Source organism: Xiphophorus hellerii, chromosome 7, assembly GCF_003331165.1.
Source record: "Xiphophorus hellerii strain 12219 chromosome 7, Xiphophorus_hellerii-4.1, whole genome shotgun sequence".
Lineage (NCBI taxonomy): Eukaryota > Metazoa > Chordata > Actinopteri > Cyprinodontiformes > Poeciliidae > Xiphophorus > Xiphophorus hellerii.
In genome coordinates this window covers 19,273,921-19,299,640 of record NC_045678.1, presented here as the reverse complement: position 1 = coordinate 19,299,640, position 25,720 = coordinate 19,273,921, and the positions used below count along the sequence as shown (strand labels likewise).

Sequence of the window (25,720 nt, the reverse complement as noted above, 5' to 3'; positions counted from 1 at the left end):
TGCCATTTTAAGAAATGCATTTAACAACTCGTTTAAACATTAGGAAAAGAAGTAAGGATTATGTTTTTAGAGTCAGAAACAGAATGGACCTTACATAGAAATAAAAATGTTTGGTATCGTTGTGGTTAAAGGCACTGCTTGCATTTTTCTTTAAGTTCTCTGTTTTCAAAATTTTTAAACATTTGTATAAATATGAGATATTTTTGTCCCGTGGAATGTACTTTTTAGGTATTTTTATATCAAAGCTGGGGACAGTTTGTGAGTTCTTCCAGCATGCATAGGTCAAAATACAACATAATTACAGTAGCATGTCATTCTACAGCCTGTTTTTGTTGATACTAGTTTCAAAATCTAATTTTGGAGAGTGCTGTGAAACACCTAACTCCTTTACTGCACTCTTTTCCACTTTCAATTTGTATTTATGATGGTTGTATTTACACAGATACCCCCAACCTTTGAAGAGAGTCTATATTACTCATTCAGACACTTCCTAATAGCATATGCAGCAAACTAGCTCTGACTACTGCAATGATTATGCTAGTGACTTTTTCCGTCGCCAACATGAACATGAGCTGCCTTTTATGCTGTTACCTAAGATTTATGACACTCAATAATGTTCTGCATTAAAATATTTGACATCACAGCAGAGTTATCAGAAGTGCTTCTCTCATAAACAACCCTCACTACATACAGTATATTAACCTTATATTCTGTATGTTTTATGACTTGCAGTTGTAAACAATGTGATATTTTAATAAAAGGCTGTAAATATAGTCACAAATTTGTTTAAGATAACTCCACATTGAGTAAATTTCCAATATTTGCCATATTGACATCTTATGTTTACTGAATACATTATAATTGTATATTTTTGTTTTACTTGAGTGACTAATCTAATCAATTCCCTACAATTTGTTTGTTTTCAATTTTGCATGATAATTCGCTTTATTTCAAATTGTAAAACCAGTGTTATTGGATTTTATTTTTATGAAGCTTGCTGATGCTGTGTGATACATGCAGTTCATTTGCAATTTACAGATACGGTACCATGGAATCGTTTAACATTTTGTGCACTCTGTCATGCCACTTATGCAGTGAATAATAGCTAAACATATCATCTTGTTTTACATAGTGTCATAGAGGTGATAATTGGTCCATCTTATGTTTTGAATACTCTGTGTTGCGTTGCACTGTATTGTGTATAATGTGCTAAATTTGCAATCTAATTCTGCCCATTACTAATGAGCAAAATCCCTGCCACAAAATCCCCAGGAAGACAAGTCAGCACCTCTCGCTCTTTAAACATGACTTTTCATAAGCTTTATAAGATTTGTTGTGAGGCTAATTTTGTGTGTACTTATCACTGTGACAGCCTGCTTTTGCTCGCACATTGTAATAAGAAACAGTGAACTTAACATTACTAATTTTAGAAAAACAAACAACGTAATCTACCGAGTGTACATCCAATAATTGTGCTCAGGATGAAGATAATGGGCATTGCAGCGAAGCCGTTTTGACATCCTGGATTCATTATCCTTTTTAGATGAACTGTGCTGTCTTCCCAAAGGGGGTGCACAGTAATTGTGTCTTTAGGGATTTGTCTGGTCCCTGTTGGATGGAAACAAATCACTGGCAGAGGAGGCATGGTGGAATACATGGGGATGAACTTGTGTGACCAAAGCTGCAAGATCTCAGTTTTGTAACACTTCTAAGTTAGAACCAACTGTCTGTCCCTCAGCTCTCTTCCCCAGCCTGAGAGGGACGCCTCTTTGGTAATTACTTACTCAGAGTTGAAACCTCAATAAGTATTTACACATTTGAACATTTCAACATTTGCCACAATTATCAATCCTCATTTTTAACTTATTTTTCTATTTTTGACAAACCAGTATCTGACTAGTGTGGCATGAATTTGTATTCTTCCACATGCTTGGGTTGTGCCTTACAACTGTTTGTGTTAAACTGCAAAAGGGAGCCTTGTGGATTGTTTTTAAATTAACATAATTTTGTTTTTGTCACTCTTTGCTAACTAGATTCGTGTAACATGTCACTATGATATTCTTCCAGCTCAGCTATGGATGTCTGCTGTTGCAAGACTATGGATGTCTTGGCAGCTTTCTGATAAGTCCTTTCCTTGCCTGGCTTGTAAGTTTAGTTGGGCAGTCATGTCTTGTCAGGTCGGCAGTTGTACCCTTTTAATTTTTCATGCTTTGAACATGTCTGTAGGCTGAACTTTATTATCCCTGACCTGTCTGCTGCATTTCTTGCTCTTCACTGTTCTTTTTATTCAGTTATGTTCTCAAACAAACTTTTGAGGCCTGCACAGAATGGTTGGACTTATTCTAAAATTAAATGACACTTTATTTATTAAACTTAGATGACTTCCGACAGTAAATAGATTTTATTTAGGGGTAATGGATTTTACTTAGGGGTAAAAGAGCAAAGTCGGCTAAATAAATCTGCACACTACACTATTATAGATTATTTCTTGTGGAAAATATTGAAAAGCCCTATATAATTTTTTTTGCTCTACCTTTAATTGATTCTTCAAATGGAATTCCAATAAAATTCATTGAAGTGTGTGGTTTGATCATTGCCTTACAGAACTCAAGTTAGAGATTAGAGTTACATGACACAAACTGAGATAACATTGTGCGCTGCTTGTTGGAGAGGTTATCACGTATTGTGTTTGCAGTGTTACTCTATGACAAGCATTGATTGTGATGGTCCCTCGAAGTGCAGGTGAATCAATTCTGAGGCCTAAACACAGTATCATGTGAACATGTTCTAAAGACTGACTCCTCTGGGATTTCTCTTTTCTATTTTTGTCTCTATCAGGCTTCAGTTTACTGGAATAATATGCTGTCTAGTTGAAGTGACAATAATTAAGAAAACATAATAGGGATTCTTCTTCAACTGTGAGTTCCTCTCTCCTAAAGTACCATCCAAATGTGAGACCACTCAAGGCATAAAAATCTCTTCCTTTGTCTCCCTGCTTCCAGTTGTAACTCCTCTTCGTGACTTACCGTAAGAAGCTGTAATAACTGCGATCAATATGAGATTATAACTATTATTCATTCACTACGTTTTACAGAAGAAAAAAAAAATCCTATCTGGTATCGGTATATAATAAAGAAAAATCTTTCCCAGTCCAGGTTGACAGAGTCTGTGTGCTTCTCCCATTATTGGACCAATACTGGCTGTTTAGCCTAAAGGAAATCCATTGATTGACATTTTTTTGCTCAAGTGCTTCCCTTTATGGCAGCATTCAGTTCTGCCTTCACTTGCTAATATGTCCTCTCCCGGCTGTGTTAATGGCCCGCAGCCATATGCTCCTTTTGCCTGCCTGACTCCCCACCTTGTGTGGAGATGGTTGGCAGCCCTGCTCCTTTTCCCTTTCCTTCTCTTTCCAACAGCCTCCACACTCAAGCATTTGCCTCAGCATCCAGGCTCTCCCCTCCCCCACGGCAGCACTCTTCCCCCTGCCTTTTCTCCCCCCTCCATCATCCTCTTTCTTGTTCTAACTGCTTAGCTTATGCTGTATGGGAGGAAATAAAATCGCAGAGCAGCAAACAACTGGAATCCAGCCTCGCAGTAAGACAGAATTGAAAGTGCATGTGCGTGTGTGTGTGTGTGGGGGGGTGGGGGGTACTTATTTGCATCCTTGAGAAGTCAAACTGTGAAAAACGGGTCACTGCCTGCTTCTGGATTTTTTTTAATCACTTGATGGTGGTCACCATAGAAACTGATGATCTGAACATGTGGCCACAACAACAAAATCTTCGTAAATAATATCTCTGATCTTAGTTGTTGTTTATGGAATTATTGTTAGTATTCATTAAAACTACTATGAAGTTAGTTTAGCCAAATTCTGAGTTCTGAATGTAAAATCTTGCAATGTGGCATAGTTACACAATGTACATAGCGTATCCAACAGTGCAATCAGTTTTATGCCAGCTACACAAAATTAAGTAAGAAACGTTTATCTGCGTGTATCCACCAGGGTTGCCAGATCTGACTGACTCAAACAAATATTAACGCCCAGACTGAAAAAATCTTAGCGCAAATCTGAACCTTTGTCAAAGCTCATGTTAAAATTATACCATCTACATTGACCAATATAATTTCATATTTATACTTGATTAACCGCTACTAATGACTACTAATTGTTAGTATCACGTTTGACAGAAGACATGTCAACATAAATGAACAAATAAAATGAGTCCATTTTCTTAAAATGGACAAGGTTTTTACTTTTCTACCACACAATAACAACTACGGTATTTCTAAAAATTTTCTAAAAACCTGCAAGCAGTTTAACAACCAACTCAAAGATGCTCTTTTTCCATCACAAATGTGTTAAAGAGACATCCAAATTGGCAAAAACCCTCCTAATCTGGCAACACTAGTGCGTCTTATGAGTGTATTTCCTGTACAATTCTTTTTCTACAGCTCTTCCAGCAGTCTGCAGAGATGATGATTTGAAATTGAGAAAAAAAAAATCTATTGATCTAAAAATTCTTTGTTATTAAACCAGGTTTAAAATTTTACATACTTTGCAAACTTTCTAAAAGGCACTGGGATATTATCAAGTCTAGCTAAGTAACAGTTCACATATTGAACTAAATAAGTGCTGAGGAAACGGGTTAGTTATTGAGTTGAATGGGAAGTTGAGAATGCTACTGTGGACTGCCAGCTGGCTGGCTGATTAATTGCTGCTACAATTTTCCGTCAGTCATAAGAAATAAAAATACTGATGTTTGGAAATACTTCTTAACAAAAGAACAAAGCCCAAACCATGCGCAGATTTACAAGCTTTCTAATCCACACTTCTGTTTTGTGTCAAAATCAAGTAAAAATAAATAAAACAAAGTTCCAATACTTACACAGTTCTGATTACTTTGTTATGATATCTTCACAAGAATAGAAATAGCTGCTTTTCTGTCTTCAAATATATGCAATTAGATCACTTTGTTAAAATTTTAGATTGGTAACTTTACTCTGTAAGATTTCTGGATAGCTGAATGTGTAGACTAGAAGATTTAAACTCACTATCTGTCACCTCATGTTCCCATTTCTTTGTGCAGTGCCACCAAAAGACCGACAACAAAAGCCAACAAAGAGACAAAGGCTGCTCCCTAATTTGGAAAAAACTAAGACCTGGCTAATTGTCTGGAATTAACTTTTGCCCCACATAATCCATTGTTGGTGTATTGGCATTTTCATGGAAGGAGATTCAGTTGCAGCCAAGTGCTCAACAATGGGAGCCCTGCTGGGATAAAAACGGTGAGAGTTGTGTGATGGCGCTCTGTGTGAGTAACGTCCAGATTCTCATGCTTGTTTTTGCTGGTATTTTTCTCATACATAACACTCGAGCTGTTTTCACAGCGGTGATAGACTGTCAGGGGACGGTGCTGACAGCATGGTTTTGATGACTGAGTATACGTGTGTGTGCCTGTGCGTGAAGACAGAGATAGACTAAGGAATAAAGAGAGTATTTGAGATTTTGTCACTAAATATGAGGTTACGAAGAACTCCTCTCTGACTCCCATGATCCAATACTCGCTCTGTGTTTGTTCATCCAGAAAACCCATTTGAGCAAACCTTCATTTTCACATAGTGGGCAATTTTGAGAGTCATTTGCTTTAGCGCCATGGGTTTGTTTAATCACACAATAGCTCTAATTTATCTAATTGAAAGTACAGATTGGGAATGTGCTGATATCTTTTCACAGAGTTGAAATAGATTGGCCTCAAATGACATGTGATATGTGAACAAATATAAAGCACATATTTGGAACACTTTTATAATGTTTGAATTATAAAATGTAATGATTTCATATGATGTCCCTTTGAAACCTTTCTGGTAAAATGATTATAATTTAAGTCACCTTATGAAACCAATAATATTACATGTGATTCCCATGTGAAACTCCCCTATAATACCATATGAAATCATAGCCATGTGAAACCACTAACAACATAATGTGATATTCATGTGAAACCCTTAAGAATAACATGTAATCTCTAATGTGGTTGCATGGACAGCTTATCAGAAAACAGTATACATTCAGCTGAATTATTTAACAATTTTCTTGTGTTTAACATGCTACTACGCATGTTTAGTTCCAAGTGTTTCGCATGTAGTCATTTGTATAATGTGGTAACATGACTTGTAGAAAAATACATGGAGTTTCACATGTGGAAATGACATTATAGTGTTTAATGTGAAGCTTATATCATGTTTAATGTGGAACATAGAATTAAATTCAGTCATGTAATTACATGTGAAACTCATGCTGTAAAACACATCCAGTTTTCACATGAGGAAATTTGATTATGTTATTACATGTGAAACATATGCAACAAAAATTGTTTATTTATACCATTATTGTTTAAGGTACTGTATGTATCCTCTCCAACCTGGATAAGCTTAGATGGCTGAGGATGTGAATATCTCTTGTTTTTTTCTTTTTTTCAGCTACTATCAAGAAACACTGACAGCCTGCCTTGGTTTACAGTGCTTTTCTATTTCAGCCACCAAAGAACCCATTTTATCTTTGCTGTCACTCACCTCACTTCCATAGAACCAGGAAGCAGAGCTACTTATCTATTTATTTGGAAAGAAGATGGTTCTTGGCCATCTGAATCTTAAAGTTTCTTCTCAACACCTCATCTCTTAACTTTCACTCGGTTTATAGTAGAATCCACCCGTTAAGTCTGGAAATCGTTCAATTGAACTGCAAAGTGCAGATAGTGCAGCTGTAATCTCTCCCCACTCAGTGGTTTGTATTTCCAACGTCCACCTGCTCATGGTTAGAATAAACCCCAAGAATTCATTTTTTAAAACATCGCTGTCTCTTAGATGACATAGAATCCGAGCATATAGCATATCTGCATGCTTATCCCCTGACTCCCAGGATATTTTCTGTCAAAAATGTGTTTCCAGTGAGACTTGTGTCAAGATATACCTTGAATTTGTGGATTCAGGGGAGGATTTTTCTCTAGTTGTCACATGAATATTGGATATATCATGACCCTTGCTTTCCTCCAAAATGTGAGAACCTGGAGGGATTTCACACTTTTACAGGATTAATATACACCTTGTCAACTATGTTGTACACTTCATCATTTTCAGAAATAAGTTTGGATACACCCTGTTCTTCATTTTGAGCTATTGTTGAAAGATTACCCAAGCATGCCATAAAATAGGTCTCCGAAATGCCTTCATTTTTTTCCCCTCGTGTTTCTAAATAATGCATAGTCTTGGGTGAGTTAATAGTTTGAGTAGTTTCTTCAAGAGGGCTTTAAAGTTGAATCCAGCCAAGCCAAAATGATTTTTTAAAAGTTTTATTATTGTTTTAATTTTCCATCATAACTTTCCTACAGTATAAAGTGAATTTAATTAAATGTCTGATAAAATACCAAAATGACATCGATGTTCTCCAGCTGTATGGTGTCACAATTGGTGAAGGCGGAGATAACAAAGAGCCAAAATGTGAACGGCGATGTGGAGTAGTGGAAATTAGACTGACATGGACCTGAGTATTTACAAACTAAACAATCATAAGAACGCACAACAATCCCGCACAAGACAAAAGCATGACTAGAACTTAAATACTTCCTAAGACAGGTGAGGAGGATTACTGAAAATCATGAGCTAATGCAAACAAAAAATAAAACCTTACATCTGAAGGATAACAAAACCTGCTCAACACAAATGAAACTAAAGAAAACCAAAAGAAAACATGGTACCAGAATATATATATATATATACTGTATATACAGTACAGACCAAAAGTTTGGACACACCTTTTAACTCAATGAGTTTCCTTTATTTTCATGACTATTGACATTGTAGATTCACACTGAAGGCATCAAAACTATGAATAACACATGTGGAAATATGCACTAAACAAAAAGTGTAAAACAACTGAAAATACCCCTTATATTCTAGTTTCTTCAAAGTAGCAACCTTTTGCTGTGATTACTGCTTTGCACACACGCTGCATTTTCTTGATGAGCTTCAAGAGGTAGTCACCTGAAATGGTTTTCACTTCATAGGTGAGCCCTGTCAGGTTAATAAGTGGGATTTCTTGCCTTATAAATAGTCATGAAAATAAAGAAAACCCATTGAATTAGAAAGGTGTGTCCAAACTTTTGGTCTGTACTGTATATAAATAACAGAACTGAAACAGGAATGATAATTAAGGCTAAAACAGAACCAAGACAAGGGAGACTAGGATAGCAATGAATATAGACAAGACCAGGCATGAGAACTAGATAAGAGACTGACTGAAACAAAAATCGAATTTAAATAAAACACAAATGAAAAAAATAACCTAGAGAAACAAAACATGACACCAGGACAACTATAAACCTAAACCCACAAATAAATAAGCAAAGACTATGAATAACAGAAATGCCATGATAAAAACACCAAACACTCAGATATCATGACATATGGAGCATATGGAGTGTAATAATACAGCACTGTCTCTTCCTTCCGTTACTGTGCACTAATGTTCAGCTGACTGAAAGAGAGCTACTACAATATTCTTTTCCTTACAAGATTGGCATTTTGTGTGTCTGTAAATAATTCAGGTCAGGCAATACCTATGTTGAGGTAATGCTGCTTTTCTAATTACTCAGCTAATATGAGCTTGGCATAACTGTGTTACTCAATAAAGAACGAAATTACATTATGTATAATATTCTGGGAGATGGGAGACAGCTACTGAATTTAGATGGTATTTGTATGTTTTCTTTTCTTTCCTTTTTAAATTATTTTATTTTCGACTGCTGAAAGTAGACAACATAAAACTGAACAGACTGAGTGTGGGGATAGTATTTTCAAGCATTTGCCAAAGCGTCCAAAAGATGTAGATTCATAGATATAGATTCACATAGATTCATGCATTAAATAAGGTTACCTGTACTTGACTAGAGTTTGATAATGGGTGCTTTATCAGCATGCTTAAAGACGGGTGATTGTATTATGTTACTGATTGGTATGCTGAGTATACAGATGTCATCAGAGCCTGATGTTAAAGCAAGATATGGGGGCGTAGCAATGCTGCAGAGATAGATCGTACAACCCATATATGGAGGCCTCAACTCGGCCATCAAAAGTTTGTGTCCGATTCTGTTAAAGTGAACTCTGGTGTGGTTCGAATGCATATCTGAATGCCAAGCAGACTGGAGGCCACTCCAAAGGCAGAAAGCAGTCTACAGTGCAGGAAATTCTGGGTAAATAGTGAGAGAAATGGCTAGTAGTCTTTTGTCAAAGACAAAAGGAAATTCTATAACCACTAAAATTTGATGTCACTCTATTTTTATTTATATTTTGTGAAGAAGGAGGTTGCGCTCAGTGTTTGGTTCAGATGTTTTTGTGTAATTTCCTTCAGTAGTTCTTGGTGCAGTGCCACAACAGGTGAGAGGGTAAACAGGTTGCTCAAAGGATTGCTGAACATTGATTGTCAGTTGGTTGAAACAAGTTAAAACACATAGTCATAGGACTCTTATTAAGGTTATACGGTTGTGTTTTAACTGTACAGTTGGAACATTACAATTAATATCTGTTTAATGAATCTCCTAGTTTTCTCTGCAAAGAGTCAGAAAACAATTGAAAATTATATTTAGTTTGTTCCCAATGTTTGCTTATGCTAAAATCATGAGTAAATAATATTGCAGATAATATTTTATAAGTTTAAACGTCATTGTCCACATTTTCATAATAGTATGAATAAATGTTATTTCTATTATTTTAAGTGAAAGCAGTTTGATCATGTTATGTATCTCCACTTTGAATTTTTGTGAAAATACAATGAAACCCTAGTATTTTACTCAAGGATATCATGCCATGAGAATCTCACACTTGTGCCCATGCCCAGTTGGAATCACTGTTAAGGTTCCCCACATAAGCCTTGAGTTCCCCAATCACCCAGGGCAGACCCCACAGCACAAGATCGTCATATTCTAAGCATCATAGGTAATGAATGAACTTCTCATAACACAGCTTGACATCCTCCGCTGTGTCTCAACAACCAGCATAAGCAAGGCTATGAGTTTACCATCCCATCTGATTGATGCTATTAACACCAGAGCAGAAACATCTGTGTTTGGAGTGGTGCTGTAACTGGGAGGCATGCAGTGATGATAAGTGGTGTCTTAATATGTACAGCGATGAGTCTTGGGTCTGCATCACTATGGATCACCATCTTGTGCACTGGCTGTACAAAGGGGAGATGACACATCCTGCATTTTTCCATTTGATCTGATACTGTATTCATTACCTCTTTATGGAGATTTTTTTTATTTCATTTTCACCATTTAGACAGGATTCTTAACTTTTTTGGGAGTATTTATATTCTCTGCTAGATTTTTTAAAAATCCTTACATGTTGTGGCATTTGGTCACCTCTTTCCCCTCTCACTTTATTTCTGATTTAAACTTCTTACCATTGTATTATGCTGTCATTTAGGTCTCAGCTTAACATGCTGCAAATCTATTACCAAAATATTTTAATCAAATAAGGTATTTCAAAAATATTTCTGGCAGTAATTATTTTGCAAAACTGGGAACATGAACAAGTTATACTTGTGGAAGGCATGTGCTATCTAAAGCTTTTTATAAAAATATTTCTTGTGGAGCTGGTGGTTTATATTGATAGTAACTACACAAAAATTGGGGAGAGACAGAATGGGCAGACATGGGCGTGAATTCAACAAAATATCAGAAACAGTCCTCTGAGATTTGGGTCCATATTGAGTTGATCAAGCATTGCAAACTTGCAGAAGACTTTTGGCTGCACATGCATGCTGTGACTTTCCCATTCATTAGTATCCTAGATGTGCTTATATTGGAATCTGTTTACCGTGGAGGTCATTGGAGTACTGTCATGTTTGAGAATCAAGTTTGAGATGATTTGAGCTTTGTAAAATAGTGGACTATGCTAAATAAAGTTGAGGCGCTGTAGACATTTCCCAACAAACAGTGGCTGAATCTTTGCCTGGCTGAAGGACATAAAACTTCCAAAAGGAGAAGCGGCAAGACTTTCCTGTTCAGTGTTTACTTTTGTTGTGCAAGCTTTATAGAATAGCATTTTAACACCATCTTTTTCATCACAGAAAAAGAGCTGAACACCTCTGAGTGATGTCCAACACCATATTATATTATAACATTTTACTGTTAGAGGCAGCCATCAGGAGATGGATCTTCTGTGGTCATAAAATGATACAAAGGGTCAGCAACAGAACCAGCGAATCCTAACCCTAACCCTAAACTCTACAGCCTAAACTGTTGATATAAGACAGGATGGAATCATGCTCTCATGTGTCTTCTGAACTTTGACCCTACCATGTTATAGTTCTAGCTGAATTGAGACTTATTATACCAGGCCAAGTCTGATGCTCTGTTTGAACTTCATCAAGTTGTCTTTATCACACCTGGATAATGCATTGAGTTGCTGCATGATTTGCTGATTTGCTATTTAACAACAAATTGGTAAGGTTGTACTTATTAAGATAGATGGTAAGTTTGTATGCTGTCTTTGTCACTCTTGAGACTGCCATCTCAAAACCTTATGCAAACAGAAACTTAATCAAAATAGTTAGAATATTAAATAAAGATTTGAAAAGTGCTAAGAAACAACCTCCATCTATTTTCTGTACTACCTTGTACCTAGTGGGGTCAGGAGGGGTGCCTATCTTAAGCTAACGTTTCAGGCAAGAGGCGGGGTACACCCTGGACAGGTCGCCAGTCTGTCACAGGACAACACAGAAACAGCCAGGACATGTTTCTGCATGGTTGCACAACATGCTTGGACAGCCAGGCATGGTTGCATGTTGTGCAACCATGCATTAGAGAGACCAATTTACCTGACAGTCAAGTTTTGGACTGTTGGAGGAAGCTGGAGTACCCGGTGAGAACCCACGCATGCTTCTGGAGAACATGCAAACTCCATTAAGAAAGACACCGGGCCGGGAATCGAACCCAGGACCTTCTTGGTGCAAGGCAACAGTGCTACCAACTGTGCCACCTAGATTATAGATCAAACAACCTATAATCAAGAAAAACAGCAAGAGGGGGCAGCCATTTGTATATTTTACTATAAAAATAACCTGCAACTACTGCATATAAAAAATATATTAACTGTGTTTTTGTGTAGAAATATGGCTGTAAATCTGTATTTCGTGAGTAATGAAGAAAAAAGAAGATGTATGATACTACCGTACTACCATTGTTTATGCTAAGAAAACTACCAAAATTAACAGAAGATTTTTATCAGTCTGCACCTTGAAATAACTATATGACAATTTAAGTTCATAAATGTAAAGCGTATGACATAAATATTGTATACAGGTTGTTTAGACTGTTGCAAAAACAAGCAGAACACTACTGATTTCTCAGGAGTGTTTGTGAATTTCATGCAGCACTTTCCTGAGAAGAGCCACTCCACAGACTGTTTGAAATGCACTGGTATTGTCTTATACTGAGTCACTGAGGGGAACAGATAACGATTCACTGAAATTAGAAGTGCAATGGATCCACAGAGTCACAAATTTCTCTTCTAAAGGGCTGATTGAGGAACTGGCTCTTTACCGATTCCAGTGGTGTTTTTCCCATTTGGTTCATTCTTAGACTCAATTGAGCTTCTGTTTTATCCCTGTGTGTGTGTTTTTAATGTAGAAAAAGACCCTTGTAGTCATTTATTTATAGTGCAGTCATTTTCACTTCTAAACCAGGTATAAATACGGTTCGAAGACATCTAGGCAGGTGGGAAAATGGCTAAAATGATAACAGAATCCAAAAAAGATAATGAAACACCTAATTTCCAATACCCAACATTTCATAAAGTCTATCCTCCTGATAGACTTTATGAAATTAAATTATTATGCATTGTAATAACTTAACTGCTGGAGGGTTAAATTATTACAATGCATAATCTTGTGAGGCAAGTACAAAGTGCTGCAAATAGGGCAACTGGAATTATTTTCTTTATTCTTTAAGGAGTTCCTTAAGGAGTACCATTGGTCAATTCCTTTCATCATTTCAAAAATCACATTATCACTTTTTGACACCTCGACAGCTCCATGTAGTGCAGTGGCTTGCAAATCTGGAGTTAGGATTGATAATAAAACCCAAAGATTTAAATTAAAATATTGCAGACACCATAACATTACTTATTCTAGTATTGCTGTCCAGGTAAATTAGTTACTTTAGCATATTGGATGCTTGATACTGAAAGTCAAGCTAGCAGAATGACTTACTTTCTGACTGACTCATCTAACACAAACCTAACCACTTTATAGGCACTTATTTCATTTCCTCATGGTTTATAAAAACTTACAGTGATGTACCCCATTCTGATGCAGCAGAACACTGTGAAATCCACACTAAGCTTTAACTTAGCTATGCAAGATGTCACAACTAGTCATACCTGGAACCATGAAATGGTGAAAGCATAACAAAAACGCAAATGATTTGTAAGTACTGTGATAATAATAATAATAATAATAATAATAATAATAATAATAATAATAATAATAATAAAATTATCTATTGTATTAAATGCATAGATGCTGGAATAAATAATTCTACACCAAGCATTAAAACACAGTTTGAGACTAATTTAATAACTACTCTGTGTGATAAAAAAAAACAAAAGGAAGCATCTTTGTTCCTGGTTTTTTTGGCATTAGCAACCACCGCAGTATTTAAATGCAATATGTAGAATAGTTAAATCTAAACTTTTTTGTTAAAACAACAGAGGATGCTTAATTTGCCTAATCTAATTGCTAATTGCTAATACCTTTTCTTGTGAACAAAGTAGCACTATAGTAGAATAATATCACTGTATCATTACACTTAACACTGAAGGCCTGATTGAACTCTGCAAGCGGTTTCACAATTATTCATACCTTTAGCAGTTGGCCCTAGAGATAAACACTTAGCCACAGGCAGCAGAGATAAGAGATTGGATAGATAGATCATTGATGTACAAACAGGTATGATTGTCATAGCATAGATAACCTCATAAGAGTCTAAAGGTATCTAAGCCTGGAACGTTTTAGTTTGTTAAAAGTAATACAAAATCAAGATGTTCTGAAGGATCTGCAGGTCAGCTAATAATCAGACATGTGAAATTAGAGAATTTTGCTTAGTCACTGTCAATTCTTGATTTTACAAGTGGGGCAATCACTTTTTCACACGGGGTCAGATTGGTCTGAATAGCTTTATTTATTTTTAAGGGATCCGTGACTAGTGAACATGTTGGCTTTGAGGTTTTTGTTGTAATTTTCCTACTTACCTCAAAGTTGTTGTTTGTGATATGTAAAAAGTCATAATTACTTTTAAAAATGTATATTTTTATTATGTTTTTCACCTACAGAGATTGCCATTTTTTAACCTCAATGCATGCTGGGGCAATAGCTATGTAAAGATCTTCAAGGCTTATGAAGACAACCCACAAAAAGTCTGGTCTGAGGAAAACTAGCTCAAGGTTCGCATGTGACGTGATTTCTGTTGACGCAAATGTGAGCAGTTTGTGATCCAGTGTTTACTATTAGCTAGAGCTAACACCACTGGCAGGAGCTAAGGCAAAATGAAAATAAATTGTGAGATAATGAGAGGTTGTTTAAAGTTAAAATGAAGCATCTTTAAGTCTTTGTAATGCGACATTCTAATATATTTGGTTACATGTTTTTATCCTGATGATTATCTTAAACAGCTTTGGTTAGAAACTGGAGGTCTTCTTGCTTCATTTTGGCATTTCCAAGCAGCTGCAGCACTAACAACAGCTTTATTTAATGTGTCATTCTCTGTCATTTCCAGGGCTGTAGAGGAACTCATTTTAAGAGTTTAGACCGGCCCACTTTAGATAATAACCTAATATTATTATTAAAATCATATAATTATCATCTTAAAAGTTGATTCTACAATTGGACACTGTTCTGTAAAACCTTGTAATTCAGTGTATTTTTCTAAAATATTTCCAATTCATTGCAAGTAAGGACTGCGTCACAATGTAGATTTATTTCAACATGAGTGCGCATCTCAAACAATATATCTTACAACACATCTCAGAGATATCCCAACCTTAAGAATGAAATGAGAAAGTAAATGACAATATTTAATATCAAATTCAGGAAAATAAATTAAAAAGTGTTGCACTTCCTTTTAACACTGTCATCTCCTTTTTTCCCCCTGCAGGGAAACGGGTCCATCACAGTTAGATTTCACTGAGATCATTGGTTGAAGGGCAAACCTCCAATACTATTCTTTACATCAGAATGTTGTTTTCTGCAAAATCAAATAGCAAGTTTGTGTTCACATAATATTTAATCAAAGAATAACAAAAATATTACACTGCACCTTGTAGAGTACAATGTACTCTACACTGCCAAGTTTAAGTCATAATGGCAGTATGACATTACCTTTTTAATGGTTCTTTATTTTCCTCTGCGTAAGAGATGTTATGAAGAAATATGGCCAACTCCAACACATTAGTAAACATATGAGCAGTGCAACAGTCCATGCAGCTTTGTGTATTACAATATCAAGTTCTTTCTCAGCACCTGGCTCTGCTTTTGACAATAAATCACAATTTTAAAACTGTCATAATTCTCTGCACAAATCTCCTGTTTTTACAAAGTCCTTTGATCAATTCAGGTCAGTTGTAATGAGGTGAATCATTTTGCATCTCATAGCACATTTCATAAAAAACAGTTCTACACCATGCACTTCATTATTATTTCTAATATTCACTCAATGAGTAATCCTACCTAACCACTCTGGACTAGTGGGCTTATGACTGGTGCTTGCTGCTTTTTCTTCATTCTCACTGATGGGCTATTAGACAAAGTTTCCAAGTTACGGGGTAATGTGTCATACATATAAAATTATATTCAGCAGCACCACATAACACGGTGACTTGTGAGCACTGTTTTGTGAAAAGGTTGCCAGTTTTTGCACATTTAGCTGCATCTGTTTTCAGATCTTTCATCTTTTAATTTCTAGCCTTTCTAGCCTAGCATTAGGTCATGTAGACCATGCATATCTGCTGTAATAATATATTGAGTATAAAGAAACAAATTTTTATGGAAGTATATATTGCTTTCTAAAACACATAATAGTTTTAAGCACAATTTGAAATTTTTTTCTGATTAGAAAAATAATTTGCAAAACAATATTCAGGAGACTTCACTGCAAGAAACAATGAATCCAACTTCTGTAACATCCCTGCCTCTTTTCTGTAAACTGATGCTTTTATTCCCTTTTTTCACCTGTAGTAAGTATAATTGCTAGCTTTCAGCAGACTTTTTCTTGAAGCAATCCTCATAACACAAGAAGTTCTGGTCTCTAAATAACTTCAATCAATAACTTATAAGCCTGCCCTTATAAGTAATCTCTGTCAAAGATTGTATTTGCTTGCTAATGTTTTTCAAAGCAAATCTGCCTTTCCATTTTCTGTGGGTTTGAAATCAGATTCATATACAGACACACATTTAGAATATGAAAGTAGATTTGTAAAAATACCTCTCAGTTTTAGCTGTTTGTCCGTTTTATTTTTGTACTTCATTGTAAGTAAAAGTGCTAAAACATTTTTGCTTATGAAAAAAAAATATTTTTTTACCTCTTATGGAAAGTTACCTTTGAGTAACGTTTCTGTGTCCTTCAATCACCTCAAAGGGGTACATACTTGCCCCCCCCCCCCACACACACACCCCTTCTGCACTATTACTCACTTTACAGTATACTGTAAGAGTGACAGATAGGAGAAGAAAGGGACTTGCCCTGTGCTTTATTAAAGGTGACATTTATAACAAGAGCTCTGGGCTTCACTGAAGATACGTCACCAAAATATATAATTTCCAGACTCCACTAAAAACAGCACTTTTAACTCTGTGGTTTGTGTGCTTAAAAGGTCACAAGTCTTTGACAGTAAAAACAATATTTGTCTGGCTCTGGTCCTTTATGTATGATCAGAACCCACACTTGCTGTAAAAATGCTCTCTGTTGTTGTCGGGGTCTTTGAGAGAGAGAGACACTCTTGTTTCGTGTCGTGTCATTGTTACTTTTGACCAAATGGAGCAGTGAAAAGGTTTATGGCTGTCACATGTACTCATTCCAACAGTTTTGTTTCCATAGAAACACAGAGTGCCGGGCAGCCGTGTATTACAGAGTTACATAAGACCTTACCAATAATACGACAGACAATCTGATATGGGATTTCTCATTTGACTGGATTCCTATTTTGGGAATAATGCACAGCAACAGCAGAAAATAACGAAATCTGCCTTTCTTTTCTTTACCGCTGCTATTTTAGGCTACAAGGACGTTCTGTACAACTTGAGGTTTCTGTCTGAATGTTTACATATACTTAACATACTGTTTGAATCTCTATAAAATATTAAACTGTGTCATGGCCTCACTGAGAGCAGAGGTGCACAGTTCAATATTAGTGCTTTGTCTCTTACAGTGTGTGCCATATGAATGTGGGCGTAGCAGAACAGCAGGTCTTTGCAACACAATTGAACATACGTGATGCAACTCTGTCTATAATTATGCAGTGCTCGGGCTTTGGCCATTGAATAATGAATGTAAATGAAATGTATTATATTTAGAGATTGTGTCCAGTACCATCAGTTGTTAGTTTTAGTAGAATTATACGATGATTCATATCTGAGAGCCTCCTTTGTGGGCTGCTTGTCTTAGACATGGAGTAAACTGAAACAGGAGGCAAGATTTCACAGAGGAGACAGAGGTCTTACAGTAACTCCTGCATCATCTGCAGGACCAACAGAGCATTATCAATAGATGTAAGATGAAACTATCAGAGTGCTGTGTATTACGGTACAGTATTTTGCCTCAGGTATAGTATTAGTTTACAACTTCATTGCTTGTAATACACAGGTTAAGCTGTTTTTTAATATTGCAGCCATGTATTTACAGTATCGATTTCAGCTTAGCATTGCATCATTGAGTCTACAGTAGTGTTCAATAAAGCAGATAACTTTTGATGGTGATTAGGTCAGTGTTCTGAGCCTATAAAAAATACACTTTTCTTGATAAACTCTCCTCAGATTTGATACGCCGTGACCACGTATGTCAATGGCGACAATGTTTTGGCTGGAGGCTGTTTAACAGGCTCACTATGGAATAGGATTTCCATTCACGCTTAACTCTCAAACGCTTTGGCCCTCAAGTTCACATTATCTTTGCCCGCTTCATTCACCGCAGCACGCTTGCATGAGCCTAAAGGCACTGGGACTTTGAAGCAATAGAGCTGAAGTAATATTGTGAATACCCCAAACGCACTTGATGTTCAGTCTCCTGCACATCTGTGATTGTGTGCAGGGTTGTGATCAGTGAATTATCTCACGGCACTGGGAATCAGGCGGAATTGCAGATGCTTCTAGTTTGGATGATGACACTCTGGCTGTCAGCAGCAGTGTCTCACAGTAAACAAGTGCCCCTCAGCTTTGGGAACCAAATGTCTGCACGAACAATATTAGGTTCCGATTAAACCAGTGATAATGAACAAAAATTGGATTAATTGGATTAATTTGAGATAAATGTCCTCACAAAGAAATATTTATTTCATTTAACAATTAAAGCCACATTCTTCGCCTTGCAAATGAGTCAACTTCTGTTAAACGATGTCTTCACATTATATCAAACACAACTGCTTCAACCAAAGCCTAAGTTTCAAAATCTTAGCATTCAATATATACTTTGTAGAAAGTCGGCAAGACACTTTTCTACTTCAGTTTTGTAACTAAAATGTATTTGTAGCATGTGCAAACAAATTTCATTATACATAAATAATATTAAAATATAAATAAACAATATATTAAAAATATATATTTGTTCACATTTGTGTTTTATGTGGGGATTACAGAAATTAATGATAAAGTGAGAATTGCTCCTCTAAAATGGACAAAACAAGTGTATTTAATCATATTTCAAATGTTTTTGATATTTAATGATAAACCTTTATTGAACAAACGGTGGAGAAAAATAGTAAAAATTAACAATCTGGATAAAACATACAGTTTTAAACTTCAATTGGAATTTAATGTGAAAATTATAAATAAAAATCTCATAAGAAATTTATCATGATATACGACAAATGATAAACCATACAGTATATGCTCGCCCCTGTTCTGAATGTAAATTTTTTTTCACTCAAACAAATAAATTGAATTTTACAAGTTTGTATGTAGATAGATAGATAGATAGATAGACAGACAAACAATTTTAGCATAACAGTATCATAAAATCTAACTGTAGTATTGAAGCATTGCCTTTGTGATATACTGATTAAACTGAAGTAATAAGAAAAAGAACACATGGATGTAAATACTTATAAGTTTTGCTTTGTATTTTAGTCTTTCTCTTTATTTTTGTTCTATTTTTTTAATTTAAAATTTTTATGTTAAAGAAGAGTTCACAGCTTTCCAAACACCTTTGATCAATTCAGGTCTGTTGTAATGAGCTGAATCATCTAGGAGACAATTCAGACAATTGCTTCGGTCTGAATGTAAAATCTTACTTACAGCGTTTTAATATCATGGCACAGAGCAATGCTGCATACTAGCCTACCCCTTGTTTGGGTGATGCCATGCGCAGCTATTTTTGTCTTATTCCAACTTTGTGCACACCTTCCTGATAGCGTGGGACGCAGGACCTTTCTACCACCCACAGAGGCATTGCTCTCTCATCCTAGGATGGAGAAGAAAAGCAGGTAAACAGCATGGTAGATGCAGAGTGCTTGTTGTAGCAACAAGAGGAAGAAATATTGCTAAATGGCGGCGTGTACACAGCGGGCTGGATCATGCGTTTGACACGGTTCCCTCTTGGTGTTCCCAGCATTTTCCCCTTGAAATACTCGTTATGTTTGGTGTAAGACATAAAGTCTTTTTGAGCCACAGGGATCTCTGATAATTACCATTTCCACATTTACATACCTCAAAAATGACCACAACACGTTTGTGTGACATAGACTCTGCTCTATTATTACTATTATACAAACTTGTATTAAACTACTATTGTGTTTATAGTGAAATCAAATGAGAAAACATCTTATATATTTTATATACATTATATTCACCTCTCTGTCTGATTCCACTGTGTGTGTGTGCTCAACAGGAAGAAAATGTTTTGTCCAGCTTTCCTTCTAGGTCTTCTTGTATAGACAGTTCTAGCTATTGCATAATACAGCCTTGCATCACACAACTATGGTAAATGTAGGTGGATTGTTTACCCAATGTGCGTAAACTTGAGGTAGAATTCAAAACTGCACTTGTTTATAAAGTTGGAACGAAAAAATAAAATGATTTCTACTGAACAAAAAGCAGATATGTGTGTAATATTTAGAAGATTGAATGATAAAATGTTTTGATGTCAAATAAGCTTTATGAAAAGACATGAAATACATTAATCACATTGATAACTGAAATGGTCCATTTCTGATCCATGTTGTGCATTTGAAAGGTGGGGATGCAAACATGTTTTTTTTATTCAAGAAGTAAAAAAGGCAAAAATCCACTTGTAATGGGATGATGTAATAGCACTTTTAGAATTCATTGCTGATTTTCTGCAAGACGCTAAAACAGATTTTTACAGCTGAATGTTAATATTATGAGATTCGCAGGGCTTTGCTTTAAGCAGCAGTGTGTAATATTAGACAGCTACAACAGGAGCTGCTGAATATCATTGATGAGTAATCACTAACAAGCCTCCAATAAGTTTGCATGAAAAGATGTTTGTGTTGACTAATTTTAAAGACAGGGTTTGCTAACTGTATTAATTTCCTTTTGTGGATATGAAGGGCGGTTTGACGCAGGGGTTTAATGGAATAAATGTTTCTTCACAGGGGGAGCATTTATTCCAAATTTATCATGGTGTGATTTGGAGCAGACATAAACACTCTGATGAAACAACCAGCAGATGCAAACAGGATGTTTTGTTTTCAATTTGTTCTTCAAAATGGACACAACTGAACAATTTAACCCAAAATATTTCAATGGATATGCAAAAATTCCTAATGTATATTTAAAAGGCTGTTGCATGAGTTGATTTGCCTTTGTTGAATCAAAGAAAGTTAAATGTTTTCCTGTAGACATGTTCTGTGATAATGTAGTACTCACAGGGAGTACTGACTATCTTAATCCTTCATCTTTTGTAGCTAGAAGCCAAGCTTAAGATGTGAACTGAAAAAGCAAGTAGCATAAAAGGTGATGTGAGGAGAACTGCCTTCCATACCAAAAATCTGTTTCTGTAGTTAAATTTTTTTTCTGAGAACCTTGTTTCTTTACTTTAATATTACAAAATGAAACTTTTAATCTTTGCACAATAGGTAAGCCTTAACCTGTAGCACTTCAATGCAAAGTTATTCATACTTCTTCATATTTTCTGTTATTACAAAAGCAAGGTTTTGCAGGCGTATGGCATTCAGCCCTTATCTTTGCAGTTATAAATCTTTTAGGGTGTCTCTTTACCTGCACATTCAGAGACTGAAATTGCTTTGCCTATGATTTTGTTTAATTTCTTCCTGAAATCCCTCTATTTAGTTCACTTCATCTTGCCATCTACTTTGACGGGCGTTTCTAGCTCTACTGAAGAAAAGCAACCCCATATCCTAATGCTGCCAGCACCATGTTTCACCACTGAGATGAGGGGTTGAGGGAGATGTGCGGTGTTAATTTTATGCCGAACAAAGTTTTTGTCTGCAGCTCAAATGTTTCATTTTGGTTTCATCTACCTGAGCACCTTCTCTCATTGTGTTTTCTTTTTGTGTGTGTGGGTGCTCTATATGACCTCTGGAAAACTAACAGGACTTCTTAAAACTTTCTTTCAATAAATTGCTGTTTTCTTGCCAATTTTGTTTAAATACCAATTTGTGGAGCTTACAGCTATCAGTTGACTTATTGACAGCTTGTTCCGCCTGAGCTGTGGATCTTTGGTGCTTACAAAACATCTTTTCAGATTTTTTTTTTTGGTAATTTGTGTTTTGTTGCATGGGCCTTTTATATAAAATCTCAATAAAATACATTAATTAGCTTGCACTGGGCACCGTTTGTAGAACTAAAAGGCACACTGAAAAACAAATCTGAATGAATAATGGACTCAAGTGCTAATATCAAGTTTAGCACTGTGTCGTAACAGCATGACAAATATGCTTCCAGTTTTTTCTTAGCTTTTGTGTCAAAATGAATTGAGGCTTTTAGGATTAAATATTTTGTAATTCATATAAAACTCACACAGCAAATAACTTTTAATTATTTTTCAAATTAGCCTCGAAAGTGCTTGCAAACATCACGTGCAGAAAAATAAACAATCAATTAGGCTTATTATTCAGGCAGCTGGCTCTGTAATGCAGTAAATGTTTTTTCGATGGGGCTGTTATGTTTACAGTATTGTTTGCTTTGTAATCTAAAAATAGCATGAATGTTGGAAATATTATTGATTTTATGGTACGGCGCCAAGCACATAATTGAATCAGAGCCACATTGTTTCACATCGGAGCCACAGAGCATTTCAATGCTGCTTTCGCACAGGGAAGAAGTTCATTTATATGATTCCAGAAGCTTAAAAGTTTCTTGTATTTCTCTGGCAGGGATGACCTGCCAGGCGAGGACATCGTACACGGAGGACGAGGTTCTCTGGGGACACCGGTTCTTTCCTGTCATCTCCTTGGAGGAGGGCTTCTTCAAAGTGGACTACTCTCAGTTTCATGCCACGTTTGAGGTGCCTACTCCTCCTTATAGCGTGAAAGAGCAGGAGGAGGCCCTCCTTCTATCGTCGCCCCTCATGGCGCCCTCCCTGTGCAACAGTGGGGAGAAAAACAGCTCCCTGGACTGCCTGGAGACATTGGAGGACAATGACAGCACCACCAAGCTGCCTACCAAGCTGCAGAAGATCACGGGACGGGACGGTCTGCCCAGGAAGCTGCTGAGGATGAGTTCCACCACCTCAGAGATGACTTACAGCTTCGGAGACCTGCCCATGAAGCTGCAGCGAATCAGTTCGGTCCCCGGTGTCTCTGATGACAAACAGGCTGGGAAGGCCAAGATCAGCACAGAGCCCATCAGTAAGTCGGTGGCGGACTTGCCCCCGAAGCTGCAGCGACTAGCTGGGGGAGGAGGCGGGAGGATGGACGGACACTTGCCACCTAAACTTAGGAAAATGAACTCAGATCGCTTTACATAAAGCACACAACAAATTTTAACTCCTGCTATCTCCTTTTTTTCTGAACCTGAAATCCTTGTACTATTCCGTATTTATTAACGGACGACATTCTTATATTAAAGGAGCTGTAGAATACGTGCACAAATACCTTATATAACGTAGGGGGATGGAAATGAGCACATTTGTCCCTGGATGTAAGTGTTCTTGCTCTAATGAAAGACCTCAGATTTATTTATTTTTCTTTTTCTTTCTGTTTATTTTTTTTTCTTTTTTAGGATGATGTACAATTAGCACAATTTGGCATGTAAGAAGCGACGCATGTAGAACCAAATCTCAGTTTCTGGCATGACAATTTGTTGATTTCACAAAACAAAAAGACCAAAAAAATAAAACAATTTCATTAGTGAATTTACAGATAGTGGACAATTGCACAAAGCCATATGATTTACACCACTGGAAACTTACATTACACTGGTTCTAATCTGTAGTGAAGAAAGGCACATGTTTGTTTTGAGTTGATTGCTTTTGTTGTTTACTGTAAAATTGTGGCAATGTTACGTTGGTTGCATGCTCCTCTTACTGACTTAGCTATACAAAGGTAATAGACAAAGATGTTTAGCCTTAACTATATTACCTTGTTCCCATTTTCATGTTTGTTCACAGCTGTATTTTTGGTATTTCATATACAGACTATTTTACCATGTGCGCTTTAAAGATTTTATCTGATTGAATACAGAAAGTGCTGCTAGATGATGCATACTATATTTACAAATGGGTTATTAGCGTCAGTAAAACTGGGCACAATGATACACAATTTTCACTTGCTTATTAATGTAACACTTAAGTTGAAATATTCTATAGCTGTAACCGATAAGCACAAAACAATCATATAAATCCTTAAGATGTTAGAAATTCTTTCTTGTCTCATCATATACCAAAATGCAATCTTCAGTAAGCCAGTGCTGCTATAACAAGGGCACCAATAGACTTTCAACTTATGTGTTACTGTTTAGATTTGGTGGGCCTGTAAGAATAATTAAAATAATCTTTGTTTTTAGGGACCATAATATTCCTCCTTTGTGATGAAAGCAATAATATTATAAAAACTACAACCTACAGCCACAGGGTCTACCACACCCCCTATGATCGCTTTGTTTACTTGATCTGTGCCATGAAATCTGATTTTCTCTAAATGCATCAAAGACATTGTATGATAACTGATCTATTCAGGAATAAAAATCTAACGTAACTATTTAGTATCTTGGTACTTGGTGGAAGATATTTGGTGCTCTGCACGTTTTATGAATGCATTACTGCCAGCTGAATACAAGAGGTAATAATTAGAAATTCAAAACATATATATATACTGTATTTTTATACTTATATGACTTGTTTGCAGCTCACAGCATTTTTTTGTGGTCTCTAACAGATTTTCTTCCATGATTGTGCAGGATTTAGCTCCATCCATCTTCCCACACACTCAGACCAGCTTTCATGTCCCTCCTGAAGGAAAAAGCCACAGTACAATGCTGCCACAATGGCCGTTAAAATCTCCATGTGTTCAAGGTTATAAGCATTATTACTTTTCAGTCACAAATCCATTACCAAAATGCAAAAACCTCGAATCTGCAGCATTGTCTGATTGGTGGATTTAACTTGGAGGGCCAAGTTATAATTGCAGTCTGCTCATATTCAGTCTTATCCATGAAAATCCCTCTTATTGTTGGGACAAAATAATCACCTGATTAAAAAACTACTATCAGGTTTACTGGGAAGACATTGGAGCAAAATAAGCTGCGAATAAGTTCTGAATGAAAAGGAGTAGTTTGACAAAAGATAATTTTAATCTATTTTTGAAGCAACTGGTTGAACAGTATTTATTTTGGGGTATCAGATTAACAGAAGTTAAACACAAATGCACACTTTTCATAATTTTATTTGTACCATAATTTCTGGACTATAAGCAGCTACTTTTTCACGCACTTTGAATACTGTGATGCAGCTGATGTTTGGCTTTTAACAACGTGTTTCAAAAAGCTGGACTGCTGCATGATGAAGAAGACAGCAAAAGCTCAAGAGAAAGATGAAAGTGACATTGGGATGACAATGAAAGAGAGACTGAGGAAGTGTGTGTGTGTATGAGGCCAGGGATGTTATTGGAGGGCATGCACAAAAACCATCACTGCAGCTCACCCACACAAATACAACCACATCCCTAACTCGCATAATGTGCGTGGCATACAAAACCCACACAATGCACCCGACCCACACAAATACAGGCCACATGTGCGCAGTGCAAATGGCACACAAAAACACCAATGTGGCACCGAGTACAAGACAGTCAGTTCCTGCCCCACACAAACAGGCCACGTGAGCGTGATGCGCATGCCGCTCAAAAGCAGCATATCTGACCCACACGTACATACATGCCCACATAGACTATTTGTTACAAATTACACTAAATAATAAAAACGGAAAACAAAGCCTACCTATTTTAAGTGAACTCTCTTCCTGCCAGTACCCAG

At 36.4% G+C, this 25,720-nt stretch overlaps 1 protein-coding gene across 1 annotated transcript in view; it reads left to right on the top strand.

Annotated features, from left to right (window-relative positions):
* Positions 1-24,451, top strand: part of kcnj3a (potassium inwardly rectifying channel subfamily J member 3a) — a 41,631-nt gene extending 17,180 nt beyond the window's left edge. Inside the window, exon 3 of the mRNA XM_032568511.1 lies at positions 22,624-24,451. Coding sequence (XP_032424402.1) covers positions 22,624-23,216 — 593 coding nt within the window. The 3' untranslated portion in view covers positions 23,217-24,451. The remainder of the gene's footprint in view (positions 1-22,623) is intronic.
* The last annotated feature ends 1,269 nt before the right edge of the window (positions 24,452-25,720 follow it).